The sequence below is a fragment of the Equus asinus genome, chromosome 22 (assembly GCF_041296235.1).
Source record: "Equus asinus isolate D_3611 breed Donkey chromosome 22, EquAss-T2T_v2, whole genome shotgun sequence".
NCBI lineage: Eukaryota > Metazoa > Chordata > Mammalia > Perissodactyla > Equidae > Equus > Equus asinus.
Window position 1 is genome coordinate 15,015,407 of NC_091811.1, and position 17,016 is coordinate 15,032,422.

The 17,016-nt window shown below is 42.5% G+C and overlaps 1 protein-coding gene and 1 pseudogene across 2 annotated transcripts in view; both read left to right on the top strand.

The window, feature by feature from the left end:
• TULP3 (TUB like protein 3) overlaps positions 1-15,867 on the top strand; it is a 61,772-nt gene extending 45,905 nt beyond the window's left edge. For both annotated transcript variants that reach the window (XM_014841770.3, XM_070494845.1), the window contains 9 exons: positions 873-1,032; positions 1,736-1,912; positions 7,063-7,196; positions 7,589-7,786; positions 10,030-10,142; positions 10,437-10,551; positions 12,099-12,197; positions 12,594-12,765; positions 13,373-15,867. In XM_014841770.3, the coding sequence (XP_014697256.3) occupies positions 873-1,032; positions 1,736-1,912; positions 7,063-7,196; positions 7,589-7,786; positions 10,030-10,142; positions 10,437-10,551; positions 12,099-12,197; positions 12,594-12,765; positions 13,373-13,506 (1,302 nt within the window). In that variant the 3' untranslated portion in view covers positions 13,507-15,867. The remainder of the gene's footprint in view (positions 1-872; positions 1,033-1,735; positions 1,913-7,062; positions 7,197-7,588; positions 7,787-10,029; positions 10,143-10,436; positions 10,552-12,098; positions 12,198-12,593; positions 12,766-13,372) is intronic.
• On the top strand, positions 8,748-10,023 carry LOC106831435 (small ribosomal subunit protein uS5 pseudogene; annotated as a pseudogene).
• Positions 15,868-17,016: the final 1,149 nt, after the last annotated feature.

Below are 17,016 nucleotides of genomic sequence, written 5' to 3' on the forward strand. Positions count from 1 at the left end.
CTCTTGGATCCCTCACACTTTCCCTGGCTTCTCTTGCCGCCATGCTCTTCATCCTGCTCTTTATCCAGAGAGTCTATTTGGGGTATTCCAACTGCCATTTTTTTTCCTTCTTACCCTTGGCCCTAATTTGTTTGATTTCTAAATATGTAAAAATGAGCAAGAAAGCAAAATTTATTGCTCTTTAGCTGATTAAAACATGAAAATAATTTCGGGTTTAGAGAATAAGTTTTATTTTTTCCTCCAATTACAAAAGTTAGAAAATAGAAAAACTAGATAAAGGAAAATAATTATTCATCTTCTATCACCCAAAGAAATCACCATCACTGTGTTCCTTCCTCTTTTCCCCTATGCATATGTGTTTATATATTTTAAACTTGTGGTCATGCTTTGATAATAATATAATTGCTATATGTATATTTTTTTTCTGAGGAAAATTGGCTCTGAGCTAACATCTGTGCCAGTCTTCCTCTACTTTATATGTGGGTCGCCACCACAGCATGGCTTACAAGTGGTGGAGGTCCACACCCAGGATCCAAACCTGCGAACCCAGGCTGCTGAAGCTGAGCGTGCCAAACTTAACCACTACACCCTGGGGCCAGTCCCTGCTATATATATTTTAAGTAGACTTGGATCACGGCCTCAGCTTGGCCAGAAATGAATTCGTATCATTTTAAATAGATCTTTATAAGTGTTTAGTAAATATTTATTAAATGAAATGAATGAATCCTTACCCCTCTCTTTGCCTCAATCTTCCCATTTCTTAAGTGGGAAAAATTAATTTACAAGCAGTTTTGTGATTGAAAAACTAAATGTTCAAAGTAGTGAGGTTTTGTCATAAGTCTCCTGGCTATCATATCACAATTTTTTCCTAGAGAGCACTCCTGGAGAAGAAGCAGAGAAAAAAGCGCCTTGAGCCACTCATGGTACAGCCAAATCCAGAAGCCAGGCTCCGTCGGTCAAAGCCAAGAGGTAGTGAGGAGCAAACTCCTTTAGTGGAACCGCGTACCCCACATAATGATGTCATCCTGCATGGTGTGTATCTAGGCAGCATCTCTTCCTGCTGGGGTACGGTTTTCACAAACCTAGGAGAAGGCAGGAGGATTCTCAGACAGACCAAAGGGCAACATTAGCATCATTACTGGGTGGCTTCGTACATCATTATAGTCACGTGCTGGGTCTTTGAGTTGGAATAAAAGGAATGACCTAATCAGTGGAAGACACTTTAAAATTCATATCCATCCCAGAATTGTTGTTGTCAGTGCCAAATGAATTAATCCAAAATGGCCTATTTGAGGAGCTTATAGTCTTGATTGTTACATCATCGCAGAGTTAACCATGAAGCCAGGAGAAGGTAGAGAGAGCATCCATTCTTCCAATAGAGAGGACTCAGGATCACCTGAGATGGTGAGGGGAAGAAGAGGATTAAGAGCCTGTAAATCAAGCCCCCTGAGCTGTTGGCTTGGACAGGATCTGCCCTTTGGAGGACCTACTTTGTATTCATGGTCTCATTCTTAAGTTTCTCAAGCGCAAATCAAGTACATTCAGAGTAACAGTGAGAGCTGTTAATAAAATGAACACCAGTCCTGAATTACTCTGTTAACAAATGTCCTTGTGGATGTTAAGGAGGGAGGAGAAGTAAAATGGTTTGGTGGTTCTTAATTCTGACACATACACCAAAACCACCCAGCTAAATAGTGGATAATACTTTCCTCTTGTCTCTTCTTTTGGCCCCTAGGCATTGATGGCCCAGCTGCCTTCCTGAAGCCAGATGCTCAAGATTTGGAAACCAGACTTCGTGTTCTCTCAGTGGGTTCTGCGGCTTTGGAGGAGGATGCCGAAGGAAGTGTCGACGGGGAGAGCACTTTGGATACTGCTTCCAAACCGGATCTTCAGGAGATCCTCCAAAAACATGGTGAGGATTGGCAATGATGGCAAAGTCATTTATAAGCTTTTACTTTACTTTCTTCCATTGTTGGTTAACAATCTAGATGATTCAGAATTGATTGTAATGTGGCTTAGGGCTTTACAGAGGTGATATTAGGCTTCTTTGACATCTGAGAATTGGTCATTGTCAACAATAATAGTGTTTATCCGATTGCCTGAGAAAAGGTATTTAAATCAAATGTAAAATGTGAGCAGCATTAGCCACGATATATAGCTATTTCTTTCTTTTTGAGATTTTTAGTTCCCACCCTCTTCCTTTGTCAAAGTTGCCCCTCAACAGGCCTACTCTGCCTCATTGCACAGTTCATACTGATCTAGTGATAAGGGGAAAGATAAACAGCCCGGTGAATGGAAACACAAATTGGGTCAAAACATGCTTCAGCTAATACTTTTTCCACAAAGAGCCTACTTTCTGCCAGTTGGAGTTATCTTTTCCATAAATGTTCCTGTACATTTCAGAGGTCCCTTGTAGTCTTCTTTCCTTCTTAGAAAAATAATTTTATAAGAGAAGAAATTAAGCATCCCCTTTTCAGATTAGAAGACTGAAGCCCAATACTGAATAAATATTTATGTGTGGTGCCTATTTAATAATAGCTAGGCATTGCTAGATCCTGGGATATATGGATCAAGAGATTCTAGCTCAGAATGGTAGAGGGGCTGGCCCCGTGGCCGAGTGGTTAAGTTTGCATGCTCCACTTCGGCGGCCCAGGGTTTCACTGGTTTGAATCTGGGTGCAGACATGGCACTGCTCATCAAGTCATGCTGAGGCAGTGTCCCACATGCCACAACCAGAAGCCACAACTAAAAGATACACAACTATGTACTGGGGGGGCTTTGGGGAGAAAAGGGAAAAATAAAATCTTTTAAAAAAAAAAGAATGGCAGAATAGATGTGCATTCAAACATTCATACATTCATTCATTTAGGAAATACGTATTGAGTATATACTATATATCAGGCATTGTTCTAGCACTTAGGATAAAGTAGTATAAACAAGGTGCATGCCCTCTGGGACATTTATTCTAAGTGAGGCTTCATGCACTTAAATAGCCAAGAGAACACCAAGAGGGATGCCTAAAACAGAGTTGGAGGTTTGGAAAGCTTCCCAGAGAAAGTGATGTCTAAGCTGGATCCTGATGCAGGAAGGGGAGCTGGCCAGTCCAGAATGCCTGGAGCTCAGAGTATGGGGCAGTATGGTGGGAAAGGGAATGTAGAGAGATGAACCTGGAGAGGTAAGTTGGCCCTCATTATTTAGGACATTATAGGCTATATTAGGAATTTGGACTTTCTCTGAAGAATAATAGGAACCTATGAGGAATTTTAAGCTGAGGAATAATATAGCATCAGATTTGGGCTGTAGAAAAACCACTCTGCACCATAAAGAATGAATTGGAGGGGGGCAAGTCTGGAAGCAGGAACATTTAATTAGGAGATGGTTTGGCTGGTGGCCTGACCTAGAGTTATAATGTGGCGTATAACGCACTGGTGTCATCTATGGAAACAACTGGAGACTGACGTTTTGAATGTCTTTTGTATGTGAGGCACTTGACATACGTTATCTCAATTAATTTAATATTTGTAACAGTACTCTGAGGGGTTTATACATATTAGTCTCTCCACTTTACATAAAAGAAAATTGATTCTCAGAGATGCTAAGTAATTTGTCCTGGATCACACTGCTACTTAGGTGGCAAACTTGGCCAGAAGAAATAATGTGAGCAAAGGCATCAGATGTAAAAACATGATATATTTGTGCACCTGGGACAGACGACTAGTGTGCAGGGTGTGGCAAAGGCAGTGTAGTGAAATGGATTGGAGCATAGCTCTGGAGCAAGCTTGCTTGGTTTTGAATTTCAACTCTTCCACATCTGGCTGGGAAAGGGGTAAACCAGCTTAACTTTTCTCGGCCTCAGTTTCTCTGTAGTATGAATGTGATTATGGTACTTCTCTATTACTTTACTACCACTGTTACTACAACAAAAGAAAGTGAAAGATGTGGAGGAGTCAAGCAAAGAGAACTTTCAGTTTAACCAAAAGCTAAATTACTTACCCCAAGTCATCTAGCTGAATAGTGGCAGACCTAGATTCTGATTCTCAGTCTAGTTCTTTATCCCTGACTGTAAATACCATGTTGTCCCCTTGTGTGACTGCTGTGTTCTTTCTCAGAATTGGCCTTTCAGTGCCAGATGGATTAATGCCTTTTCACGTCTCAACAAGTTGCGTCTTGACCATAAAACCTGTTAAGTGCTCTCTTGATTAAGATCTAAGAAGTGTCAGTTTGGCAGATTCTGTCCCTTACGTGGATCCAATTTCGTTGTCTTACAGGTTTGGGAGAAATCTTTATCTCCGTTTTAAGATATACATTCACATAAACAGTTCTTGGTATAAAAATGGCATTTGAAAACATAGTATTAAGTGAAGGTATCCATATCACAGTGAGATCCCAGAGTCTTATGCCTTTTTGCTACCAAAAAAAAAGGTTAACATTTGAGAAAACAAAGAAAAAATGTCCTTCACAAACCACAGAATTTATTTTATAATAGCTGTATTGAGATATAATTCACATACCATACAGTTCACTCATTTAAAGTGAATAAATCATTGGTTTTTAGTGTATTCACAGAGGTCTGCAACCATCACCACAATCAATTTTAGAACATTTTCATGACCTGCAAAAGAAACCTCCTGCCCGTTACTAATCACTTCCCATTTCCCTCCAGCTCCTCCAGCCCTAGGAGACTGCCAGTCTACTTGCTTTCCGTCTCTGTGGATTTGGCTATTCAGGATATTTCATGTAAATAGAATCATATACTATCAGGTCTATTATGACTGGCTTCTCTCACCTATCATAATGTTTTCAAGGTGCATCCATGTTGTAGCACGCATGGGTACTTCGTTCCTTTTTATCAAATAACATTCCATTGTATGGATATACCACATTTTGTTTTATCTCTTCACCAGTGGTGGACATTTGGGTTGTTTCCACTTCTGGCTATTATGAATAATGTTGCTGTGAACATTCACGCATAAGTCTTTGTGTGGACATATGTTTTCACTTGAGATTAATTTTTTAACTGGCCTGTGTCTTATCCTTGGGTGTCCTTGAGAAAAGCTAATACCAATTTATGTGGGAATGTGTAAAAAGTAGACGATAGTCGTCCCTCCTCTGAGATGGTTGGCTGTGGGCAGGAAATGAACGCCACGCTGCTTGTTGTTAGTCTACTTGTCAATCCATGAGTTGGGGGCTATTTCAACTATTATGTGAGGGGTAACTTCACCTTAGAGAGTAAAGAAAAAAGGGAATTTAGTTTCAGTTTAGCTCTGTCTTTTTCTTTTGGGCGGATGGTTCTCCCTGAGCCTCACACTCACGTGTACATTTGAGCACCATACTTGTTTTATAACACACACCACAGTTTATTTTATACCTGTGTTCCTCTCCACATATGTTCCATAGACACAGGAAACAAAACAAAAAATAAGATTACCAGTATCTCCTCCTCAAACTCATATAAATGTGAGGATAAAATGAAAAAATAGTTTTTAATTTTCTCTAAAAGGTGCTTCATAAATCCCAGGTAGTAGTATTTCAGACATTCCCAACTCAAAATAATTAACTGGACTAGAGATGAACAAAATGCAGGAAACCAAAAAAGTAACTGATATAGAAAGCAATGGATCATTGAATTTTTTTTTTATTGTAGTAGAATGTACATTATATAAAATTTACCATTTTAGGGGCTGGCCTGGTGGGGCAGCGGTTAAGTTCGCACATTCTGCTTCAGCAGCCTGGGATTCACCGGTTCTGGTCCCGGGTGTGGACATGGCACCGCTTGGCAAGCCATGCTGTGGTAGGCATCCCACGTATAAAGTAGAGGAAGATGGGCACGGATGTTAGCTCAGGGCCAGTCTTCCTCAGCAAAAAGAGGAGGACTGGCAGCAGATGGTAGCTTAGGACTAATCTTCCTCAAAAAAAAAAAAAATTTACCGTTTTAGCCATTTTTAAGTGGGTAGTTCACTGGCACTAAGTACATTCACATTGTTGTACAACCATCACCACTGTCCATCTCCAGAACTTTTTCATCTTCCCAAAATAAAACTCCTTACCCATTGAACAGTAACTCCATTTTCCTCTCCCACCAGCCCCTGGCAACCACCGTTCTCCTTTCTGTCTCTATGAATTTGACTGTTGCAGGTACCTCACATAAGTGGAATCCTACAGTGTGTGTCCTTTTTTCTGTCTGGCTTGTTTCACTTAGCAAGATGTCTTCAAGATTAATCCAGGTTGTGGCAGGTTTCCTTCCTTTTTAAGGCTGAGTAATATTCCATTGGATGTTTATACCACACTTTGTTTATATATTCATCAGTTGATGGATATTTGGATTGTTTTCACCTTTTGGATATTGTGAATAATGATGCTGTGAACATTGGTGTACAAGTATCTGTTTGAGTCTCTATTTTCACTTCTTTTTGGGTATGTATCCAGAAGTGGAATTGTTGGATCATATGGTAATTCTATATTTCATTTTTCTAGGAACCACTCTACTGTTTTCCATAGTGGTTGCACAATTTTACATTGCCACCAGCAGTTCACGATGGTTCCACTCTCTCCACATTCTGGCCAACACTTATTTTTTGTTTTTTTTACAATAGCCATCCCAGTGCTTGTGAAGTGGTATCTCATTGTGGTTTTGATTTGCATTTCCCTAATGACTAGTGATGTGAGCATCTTTTCATGTATTTATTGGTCATTTATGTATCTTCTTTGGAGAAATGTCTGCTCAAGTCCTTTACCCATTTTTGAATTGGGTTGTTGTTGAGTTGTTCTTTTTATATTCTGGATATTAATCATTTATCATAAATATGATTTGCAAATTTTTTTTCCCATAGACGTAATGTTTTGAAGAACTAAATTAGGGTGGCAACAGTGGGAAGGGAAAACAAAAGATGGATCTGAGTGAGAATATGAAGAAAGAATTGTCAAAATTTGGATAAAATAGCCATGTTTAAGGTCAGAATAGCTTGTAATGTTTTAACAAGAAAATTAAAATTATCTTCGGTTCAAAATTTTCTTTTTTAAGCCAGTGTTGGCAGGTGTTGACACTTCTTGCTTTTCCACTAGGTATCTCAGGTAGTTTGAACTTTGATGAGGAGGAGTCTGATGGGGAGGAAGAAGAGGGAAGAAAATTAAGATCTCATTCACCATATTCAGAGGCAGAGAGACCCAGTTCTGCATCCAGCCAGAAGTCCACCACAGTACGTAGTTCTGAAACGTCTTCCTTTGGAGCTAATTTAACTGTTTCCCACACATGTCTTCAGTATTTAAATACCGCTACCACTGCTGAGGAATCAGGGTCCTTTAAAGATTTAAGCTCAAATTTAGACTTAAAAGTTCATGAGTTCTCTAATTTCTTGTGTCCCAAGCCAGCTCTTGTACTTAGCTTCTTTTCCCATTTTCTTACTTAGCTCCTTTGTATTCCCAGTATTCATATACTTGTTTAACTTCTCAGAGTTTCCCCTTATTTTGTCAGATGACTGAAGAGATAGGGGTAAATCAGTAAGTTATTTTGTCCATTCAGTATTTCTCGAAGAGAATGTGAGGTTTTCTGACGCAACCACCTATTGCTCACGCACAGCTATGCTTTCAGGATACAGGAGCTTCTGGTACTGCAGCCCAACAAGTTGATAACCAGCTGGGAGAAGTGGAGAATCTAGAGGACTTTGCTTACAGTCCTGCCCCCCGAGGTATCACAGTCAAGTGTCGGATAACCAGGGACAAAAAAGGAATGGATCGGGGTCTCTTCCCCACTTACTATATGCACTTGGAAAAGGATGAAAACAGGAAGGTATGAGAATTGATTCTTAAGATAAATCTCAAGATAGAGGGAGGAATGTCGTGGGACTAGATTGTTAGCGGGCCTTTTGAGAGGGGAATAGCACTGGTATTAGACCGGTCAGCTGGAAGTGGACGGTATTTATCAGTTCCCAGGAGCTGTGTTCTCGCTGTCTTCAAAGATCTCGTAGTCTAATAGGCAAAATCTACCCCCAACCCAAAGAGAAAGATTTGTATACAGAATGTAAGAAAATGGAAGAGAATATTTGAATGTAATTATTTTCACCTGCAAATAATTTTGGGGGTGTAGGGAGTGTTACTGTGTGCTCTCTGGTTTTTATTTTTATTAAGGTGGAACGTGACATTGTGAAAGAAAGAGAGCAAGGGAATTTGTTTATTTAGGGAGTAGGAGGAATTGGAAATACAAAAGAACGTGTAAGTGAAATGACTTGTTTCTTGCCCTAGAAATTCTAATTTACTTTATCCATAAATCTGAGGCAGTTTAGTACTTGCTAATGGAAAGTGTATTTTGTATTAATACCAGGTCTAAGTGGGTGATTTTAAGAGCCTAGCAATGACATGATGATAGTAGATGTAATTATATAACCAGTGTTTATTGTTTACAGTGGATCAGGCGTGTGCTAAATGCTTTATATGTATTATCACCGATAGTCCCTATAACATCCTCATAAGATGGGATTTCTCATCCCTGCTTTATGGATGAGGTCGTGGGACTTAGGGAATGATGTACTTGCCTCAAAACACACTAATAAATGCTGAGCCAGATTCCAACCCATGTCTGTCCGATTCCACAGCCCCCTCCTTAGCTACTGCTGCTCTCCTGCCTCCCTGTTGTCCAGGGCTACTAGGGTGTAGGAAGGGCGTGCATGTAACAGTATTCATATTACGGAAGTCACAGGGGTGTAAAACAACAAAATACAAAAAGGAGTATTAGGAAGCAGCTGCAGTAAAGAATGGGAAGGGTGGGTATTCAGGATCCTGTTTCTCGTAAAGGTGGAAAGACTCTCATTCATGGAATTGCATGAACCTTTTTAAAAAAAGTCACTGGAGGTTTTAGGGATCAAGTTGTAAATAGTTATATGGAGAATCAAACTGGTGAACTTAGAAAAGTTGTACAGTAAGGAAACCCTGATGGTGAATTCTGAGAAGCATTATGAGGTTTAGAAAAAGGGATAAAGACTCCCAAACTGGTCTTCTCTGAGAAAACACCAAATGGTAGATGACACTGTTGCTGGGGGGAGGGGCGAGGGCCAGGGCAGAGGCCCTGGGAGCCCTGGAATGGGAGGCCTCCTGCCATCTGCTGAAGCTTTGTCAGAGGCTTCCCAGGAGGGGGTCTAGGGAGCCAGAGTAGGCAAGGCCAAGGCCAAGGAGTGGCTGCCCCTCACCAAGTTGGGTCACCTGGTCAAGGACATGAAGAGCAAGTCCCTGGAGGAGATCTGTCTCTTCTGCCTGCCAATCAAGGAATCTGAGATCAGTGACTTTTTTCTGGAGGTGTCCCTCAAGGACGAAGTTTTGAAGATTATGCTCATGCAAAAGCAAGACCCATCCGTGCTGACCAGCAGAACAGGATCAGGGCATTTGTCGCCATTGGGGATTACAAGGGACGTGTCAGTATGGGGGTTAAGTGCTCCAAGGCGGTAGCCACTGCCATTTGTGGGGCCGTTCTTCTGGCTAAGCTCTCTCTAGTCCCAGTGCAGTGAGGCTGCTGGGGAAACAAGATCAGCAAGCTCCACACCATCCCTTGCAAGGCGACTGGCTGATGTGGTTCTGTGCAGGCGCACCTCAGCCCCGCCCCCGGGGCACTGGTGTCATCGCAGCCCTGTGCCCGAGAAGCTACTGCTGCTGACTGGCATTGACACCTGTTACACCTCGGCCAGGGCTGCACTGCTACCTGGGCAGCTTTGCCAAGGCCACCTTTGATGCCATTTCTAAGACCTACGGCTGTCTCACCCCCAACCCCTGGAAAGAGACCGTGTTCACCAAGTCCCCGATCAGGAATTCACTGGCCATTTTGTAAAGGCCCATCTAGAGTTTCCGTGCAGAAGACCCAGGCTCCAGCTGTGGCCAGCACACAGTTTTTATACAAGAAAAATTAAGGTGAATTTAAAAAAAGACTCAAAGATTGACTGCTTGTACATGATAGGCACTTGCTAAACATTTGCTAAGTGAATACGTGGAACAAACTGTGGTGGTTCTCTTCACCTCATTTTTGACTGACATTTTTCCTTTGTCCAGATATTTCTTCTTGCAGGTAGAAAACGGAAAAAGAGCAAAACATCCAACTACCTTATCTCCACTGACCCAACAGATTTGTCTCGTGAAGGGGAAAGTTATATTGGCAAACTCAGGTGAGAGCAGCCTCTGTCACTGTCCTGTGCTTTCTGATACTTTGATTCGTGTAGTTTCGAAACAACCCATATCTTTTTTCCAATGAGCATGTATTGATGTTGTAATAAAAAAAAGTTAAAAGAAAATCTAAGTTCCTTCCTTGTTTTAATGAGAGATCTTTGTACGAATGATGATGAACATTGAGACGTTTGGAGAACAGGCACATAGGCTTCCATTCTGGTGCATACCTCTCCTAGACTGTGTTTAAGAGAAAAAATATAGGTCATTATGGTGACTTTTTCTCTTGACTGTAGATCCAACCTCATGGGGACCAAGTTTACAGTTTATGACCATGGTGTCAGCCCAACCAAGGCCCAAGGTCTGGTAGAAAAGGCCTACACCCGGCAGGAGCTGGCAGCCGTCTGTTACGTAAGTGCCGCCCTCGGAGTGTGCTCTTTGCCTTAATCTCCTGCATGTCCTGCTGGTACTTCAGACTTAACGTAGCCAACACGGAACTCGTAATTTTCCCTCTCAAGGTGGTTTCTGGTTTTATGATCCCCTTTTCCGTTGCTGGTATCATTTTCTTTGTATATTCAAGTTTTAATTATTTATGAATTGCCAAGTTCAGTGACTTTTTACTGTTTTAACATGTCTTGCCTTCTCTTCTCTTCTCTTTTCCTAATGCCATTGTATTAACTCAGACCTTCATCACCTCAAACCCATTGGGTACAATAAATTAGACATTGACCTCTGTGCTTTTAGTCTTTTCCTGCTACTTCTTTCTATACTGCTGCCAGACAAATCTTCCTAAAACAGAGCACCAGGTGATCCTGTTGTTCTCCTGCTTCCAGTCTTTTAATGACTACCCACTGCATACAGAGTAAAGGCCTTCCTTTCAGGCTCTTCTAGTGGCACTCTCCCCTCCCGTCCCCACCAGGCCAGCCACAAGGGCCTTCCTGCCGTCCCTTTGCTCCACTGTAGGATCTTCCCTCACCTGAGAGTCTTCCCTTCCCCGCTCCTTGCCCTTTGCCCGATCGACTGATGTCATCAGAGAAGTCTTTCCTGACCACTTGATGTGATTGACATTCCTTTGTGTGTGTCCCCACGGCACCCTGGGCATCCTCTTGTAACCCACATGTTATACTTATTATTGCCTCTTCATCATGAACCTTCTCCACCAGTTTGTAAACTCTTACTCACTGCTCTATCCACACTAACATGGGGCCTGGCACATAGTAAGCATTCGAAGAGTTGTTGAGTAAAAGAAAGCAAGAAGGAATTAACCCAACTCAGTTGTTGCCTTGATCCCAAAGTCCCAGTGTTTCTTAAGTTGGAATTAATCTCATCATTTGATTCCCATGAGATTTTATCTAAGTGACTGAGAACCATTTGACTTGACACTATATGATATATGGTATTTTTTCTCAGCCTCAGAATCAATTAAATATTTTAATTATGTGTGACTTTCATATATGTGTGTGCATGTGTATGTATATGAAAACACACGCATACAAACATATGTATCCACCTATTTAATGTACTTATTTTATTCATATATAATCTACCTGGGTCAACAAGCATTTGAGTTTTTTACCTCCTGGTACAGGCCCTATTTAATTTAAACTATAATTCTCACTGTATATCATATAGTGCCATGCCTTCATTGGGAAATAAATATTTATTGTTGATGACAAAATTGGACAGTTTGGTCACAGTTGTCTCAAATTTCACTTAAGACTAAAGAGTAAGAGTAAAGTTTCAAGCCAACAGACTCTATTTTAAATTCAAGTGTTCAGCTTAGACTTAAAAGAGGTGCTGTGTCCTTTCCTGTCCTGGACCCCCTGTCTTTGTTGAGCTGCAGTAAAGCACAAGAGTAGTTCTTAGTGCTCTCGACATGCCAAGAAAGTCTTGTGTCGAGAATATGGTCTCTTTTTCCTTTCTGTTGCCAAGTTCTGTCTTATTTTCCGATCTTCCAGGAAACAAATGTGCTTGGATTTAAAGGCCCTCGGAAAATGTCTGTGATCATTCCAGGGATGAATATGAATCATGAGCGGATCCCATTTCGGCCACGAAATGTAAGTAAGAGCACATTTAATCAGCCAAGGACTCTAAAAGACAAGAATGCAATACAGAAGAGATCAGTACCAAAATTGATGATTCTTCCAGAACCCCAAACTGGACCATGTCTATACTCTCCTTCAGGAGAGCCGTCGCTCCAGAACCTCAGACTAAGTGCGCCTGCAGAGCCGTTGCTGAAGTGGTTGACATGAAACCACTTAGTCTGCAAAGAGAAATGCTGGATAATCTATAAGTCAAACAAACCTGGCTTAATTCTCGGTTTTCTTTGTTTCTATTTTACGTTTTCTGAAATGGAGAAAATATTCCCCTACTCTACCTTCTACCTCACAGAGTTGAGAATGAGTGATTTCTTACACTTTTCAGTACAAAGTAGTGATTTTCCTTTCCAACAGGACCATGAGAGCTTGCTTTCAAAATGGCAAAACAAAACTATGGAGAACTTGATTGAACTGCACAACAAGGCGCCAGTCTGGAACGACGACACTCAGTCCTATGTCCTGAACTTCCACGGCCGGGTCACTCAGGCGTCCGTGAAGAACTTTCAGATAGTCCACGACAATGACCGTAAGCCCACGGGAAGGGCTGGATGTGGGGGGGATAGGAGGAAACATGTTCTTACAAGAAGGGGAAATGAGCATTTCCTATCAGTGATGGGAAGTTAGATTCAGGAGAGAATTATTTAAGAAAGAAATGATTTCTTTGAAAAGACAGAACTACAGTTTGACAGTCCAACTTCAGAACCACTGTGTTGAGGAGGGCGGAGGAGGGAGAGATTTCCTGTGGCAAAGCAGAGAAGTCTCAGGTGAGGATGTTTGGGAAGCAGAAGCAGAAGCAAATGACCTTCGCTCCGGAAGGGTTCCTTGGCAACTCCAGTCCCCGGAGCATATGCTGCTCCCAGCAAACCGCTCATGCCTTTTCTCTCCTCCTGCCCTTCCTGCCCGTCAGCAGTTGTCTCCCGTCCTCTGCACTTGAGAGGAGTCATGAAAGAAACTTGGCTCATGCTTAGCAGACACTCTTGTTAGTGCCTCTTTCCATCCTTCTAAAGTGTCCCATTTTAAAGAGACCTGGTGATTAACTGAGTTATTTGGAGGATTTTTTCTGTATCTTCAATAGGTTTTTCCCCAGTAAAACCACACCATCGTCTAACATCCTAATTTCTTTCTGTTGCCAGCTGACTATATCGTCATGCAATTTGGACGTGTGGCAGATGACGTGTTCACACTGGACTACAACTACCCACTGTGTGCGCTGCAGGCCTTCGCCATTGGGCTTTCTAGCTTTGACAGCAAGCTGGCGTGTGAATGAGAGGGAAGCAGGCACTGGGCTTCCTCACTGCAGAGCTCTCAGGAGCAGATAGTGGCCTCCCTTGCTCTTGCCCCAGGACATGAAGAGCAACAGTCCGCCCCTTTTGGAATAATCCCTGTATGTGTGTGTGTGTACACGTGTGTATGTATACATATATATGTGTGTGTACACGTGTGTATGTATACATATATATGTGTGTGTACACGTGTGTATGTATACATATATATGTGTGTGTACACGTGTGTATGTATACATATATATGTGTGTACACACACACACCTACTTCTCTGGGTTTCACAGACCGGATCAGGGATTACAGCTTAACATGGGTGAGAGGTTGTTCAAAGCACAGAGAGGTTCTTGTTCAGAGCACACTGGTGACTCCTGAGGTTATCGTTCAACAGATTCTCTGCCTCTGGAGTCAGATTTCCGGTGCTTGGAAACTTGCAGCTGGAATCAAGTCCTAATGATTAAATACTTGGGTCTCTTTTTGAAGACTTTTTCAGAGAGGGACAGTTCCCTGAATTGCCTTTAGTCTCCAGGTCTGCAGACGACTTCTGTAAACTGCCAGATAGTCTCTTTGACAGCTACTCACTCTGCCATTGTAGTGCAGAAGCAGCCATAGCCATTTCATAAATGAATGAGTGTGGCTGTATTCCAGTGAAATTTTATTTACAAAAACAGGCAGCAAGCCAGATGCGGCCTGTGGGCTGTGGTTTGCTGACCTCTGTTTCAGGTATAGCTCTATGATTACGGGCTTGGGCATGTTCCAAAGTGGGCCTGTGGTCGTGAGATCGTGTGAGTGGGAAATGGATATCTAGGAAGCAGCAGTCCTACAGACTGGATCTGAAGAGGTACTTGGCTGCACCCACTGTTACACGGCCTTTACCTTGTTTTGGTGACGCTGGTTTCTAGAGTATCATTTACCATCAGAACTGGGAAACCCAGTCAGTGACCATGTTGAGTGCACACAGGTGGTTTAGTTCCACTGTCCTACCCAACTTAACCCATGGGAGAAGGCGTTGTCAGCTACTTTACCCCCCCTAAGAGAAGAACTTCTGCTCACTAGGAAACACATCTAGCATTGTGTTGTCTTTGTCACAGGGAGCGTGGTATTTGCTTCTTAGAGCCAGCTTGTTTCCCCTGGGGCTGGGAGGGTAGTGATGTCACAGTCTCCCTCTTCCCTTTCTTCCTGGGAGCAGGCTGGCTGTCACCAATCTCTGTCAGAGTGGTTATGGCCAAATTTGTGATCAATGATGTGAGAATTTTATATAATTGTCTTAATTTCAGTTTATGCTGAAAACATAAACTCTAGAGAGAACTTAGTCTAGTTAAGACTGAGAGTAATTTGACAGTTGCCTTCACTTTCAACCCAGGAGTGCCTCCCACAGCTATGTTAATTACCGTGGAGCCATTAATATAGAGGGACACTCACACCTGTAGACAGTGTAAGAGGTAAGAAAACACTATATATCGAAACTTGTCATTGTCATTATCAAGAGAGGTGTCAGCGGAGGCTTTGGTGAGGACCAGCTAGCTGACTCGTGAGCTCTGCACACCTTGCTGGGCAGAGCTTTGGGCCTTTCTTCTTGACGTAAATATTACCAGCTCCCTAAAGCCTCGTTCATTAGTACAGATAATGCTCCTGTCACTTTTCCTCACAGATCATAAGATTTTTGCTAAATCTTTCAGATTATCAGCTCCTCCCAACAAATCATGTGACTCCGCTACCAGTTCAGCAGTCTCAGAGTGTATCTGAATCTTGATAATCCAAGAACTGTGAGCTCTACATCCAGCATTATTCACCTCCTAAGCCGTGTGCACTGAGCTGTTTGCCAGCATGGGGCAAGGAATCAGTGGCTCCGTATATTTCCCTTCTGTGGACTTCCTTTGTCCCTGCTTCCTGTCGTTCCTTGCTCCACATCCAATGGCAGTGTGAAGGAAAGAGATCTGGGAGAGGAAAAGTCCCTCTGCTCATCCCCCACTGGCAAGTCCTCCCTGCTTTTGTTTGACATGGTTGGTGTCCATCTCAGGCGTGCTTCCCGTCAAGTGCCTCGTTCCTGCAAGTGCCCTCAGCCCTTCACACCTCCGGCACCGCCGTCCGATGAACTGGCTGATAGGTCGCCCTTGCTGAAAACGGAAAGCTGCTCGTTTATCTCCAGTTGCAATATGACAGCGGCTGGGGAAGGGGAGCCCCATGGGACGACCGGATCTAATCCTGCTTCCTCCTGCTCGCTCGGCTCAAAGACATGTGTACCAGCTCCATGTACTTTCTGCTCGAGTGTGCAGGCCATTGGTTTTACATAAATCATATTTATACCTTTTGTATGCCACAGAAATAAAAGATAATTTATATAAAAATGTGTCGCCATTCTTCTTTGCAAAGTCTCACCCCTCACAGAGTTCCTACTGTCATGTTCCGTAATAATAATTCCCATCACTTGGCCGCAGTAAACTCAGTAAATATCACCATAAGCTTTCATCCCAGGGTAGAGCAGGAGTCTGCAGACTGAGAAGTCTGTGTTCCGGAGACTGTTAGACTCATCATACATTGGACACCAAGAATTTTCTGAATAGATGACGGAGCCCAGAGCTGAGCACAGAGGGTGCACAGAAAGGTAGAATTTATGTTCTGGACGCCTGCACTGGTCAGCCCCCTGGGTCATCTTTGTTGGTACTGCTTATGATGCAGCAGCACGACAAATTAAATATCTAATAGTGAAATCGACCCTATCACTCGCCTCTCAGTGTCCACGTTTTATAGCTCCTTTATAGAAACAAGTTGAAAAGAAGTACGTGTTCTCAAGTCTTTCCCAGGCTTCCCTGCTCTTAGCAGTATCATAGTGATAATGTTGCATGGAGAGAAGCAGGAAGTGCCTGGAAACCAGGCTGAGAGCTGGAGTCAATTCTTACAGCTTGGTTTGCTTTTTCACATGATTCTTTTTGGCTAAGATGCATGGCTGGCCAAACATTATTTGAGACACAGTTTTATACACTTTTCAGTGACCAGGAATATCATGAATGGTTATTGACATGAAAGACGATCAGCAAGTGTTACTTCAAAATCTAAAACAAGCCTGCAAAAGGCTCTTTTTGATCAGAAGTTTAATAGATCATAAAAGGAATGAATTATTTTTTTTTTAAGATTTTATTTTTTTTCCTTTTTCTCCCCAAAGCCCCCAGTACATAGTTGTATATTCTTTGTTGTGGGTCCTTCTAGTTGTGGCATGTGGGACGCCACCTCAGCATGGTTTGATGAGCAGTGCCATGTCCACACCCAGGATTCGAACCAACGAAACACTGGGCCGCCTGCAGCGGAGCACGCGAACTTAACTACTCTGCCACGGGGCCAGCCCCCTCTTTTTTTTTTGACTTTATTTTTCCTTTTCCTCCCAAAGCCCCCCGGTACATGGTTGTATATTTTTAGTTGTGGGTCCTTCTAATTGTGGCATGTGGGATGCCGCCTCAGCATGGCCCGACGAGCAGTGCCATGTCCACGTCCAGGATTCG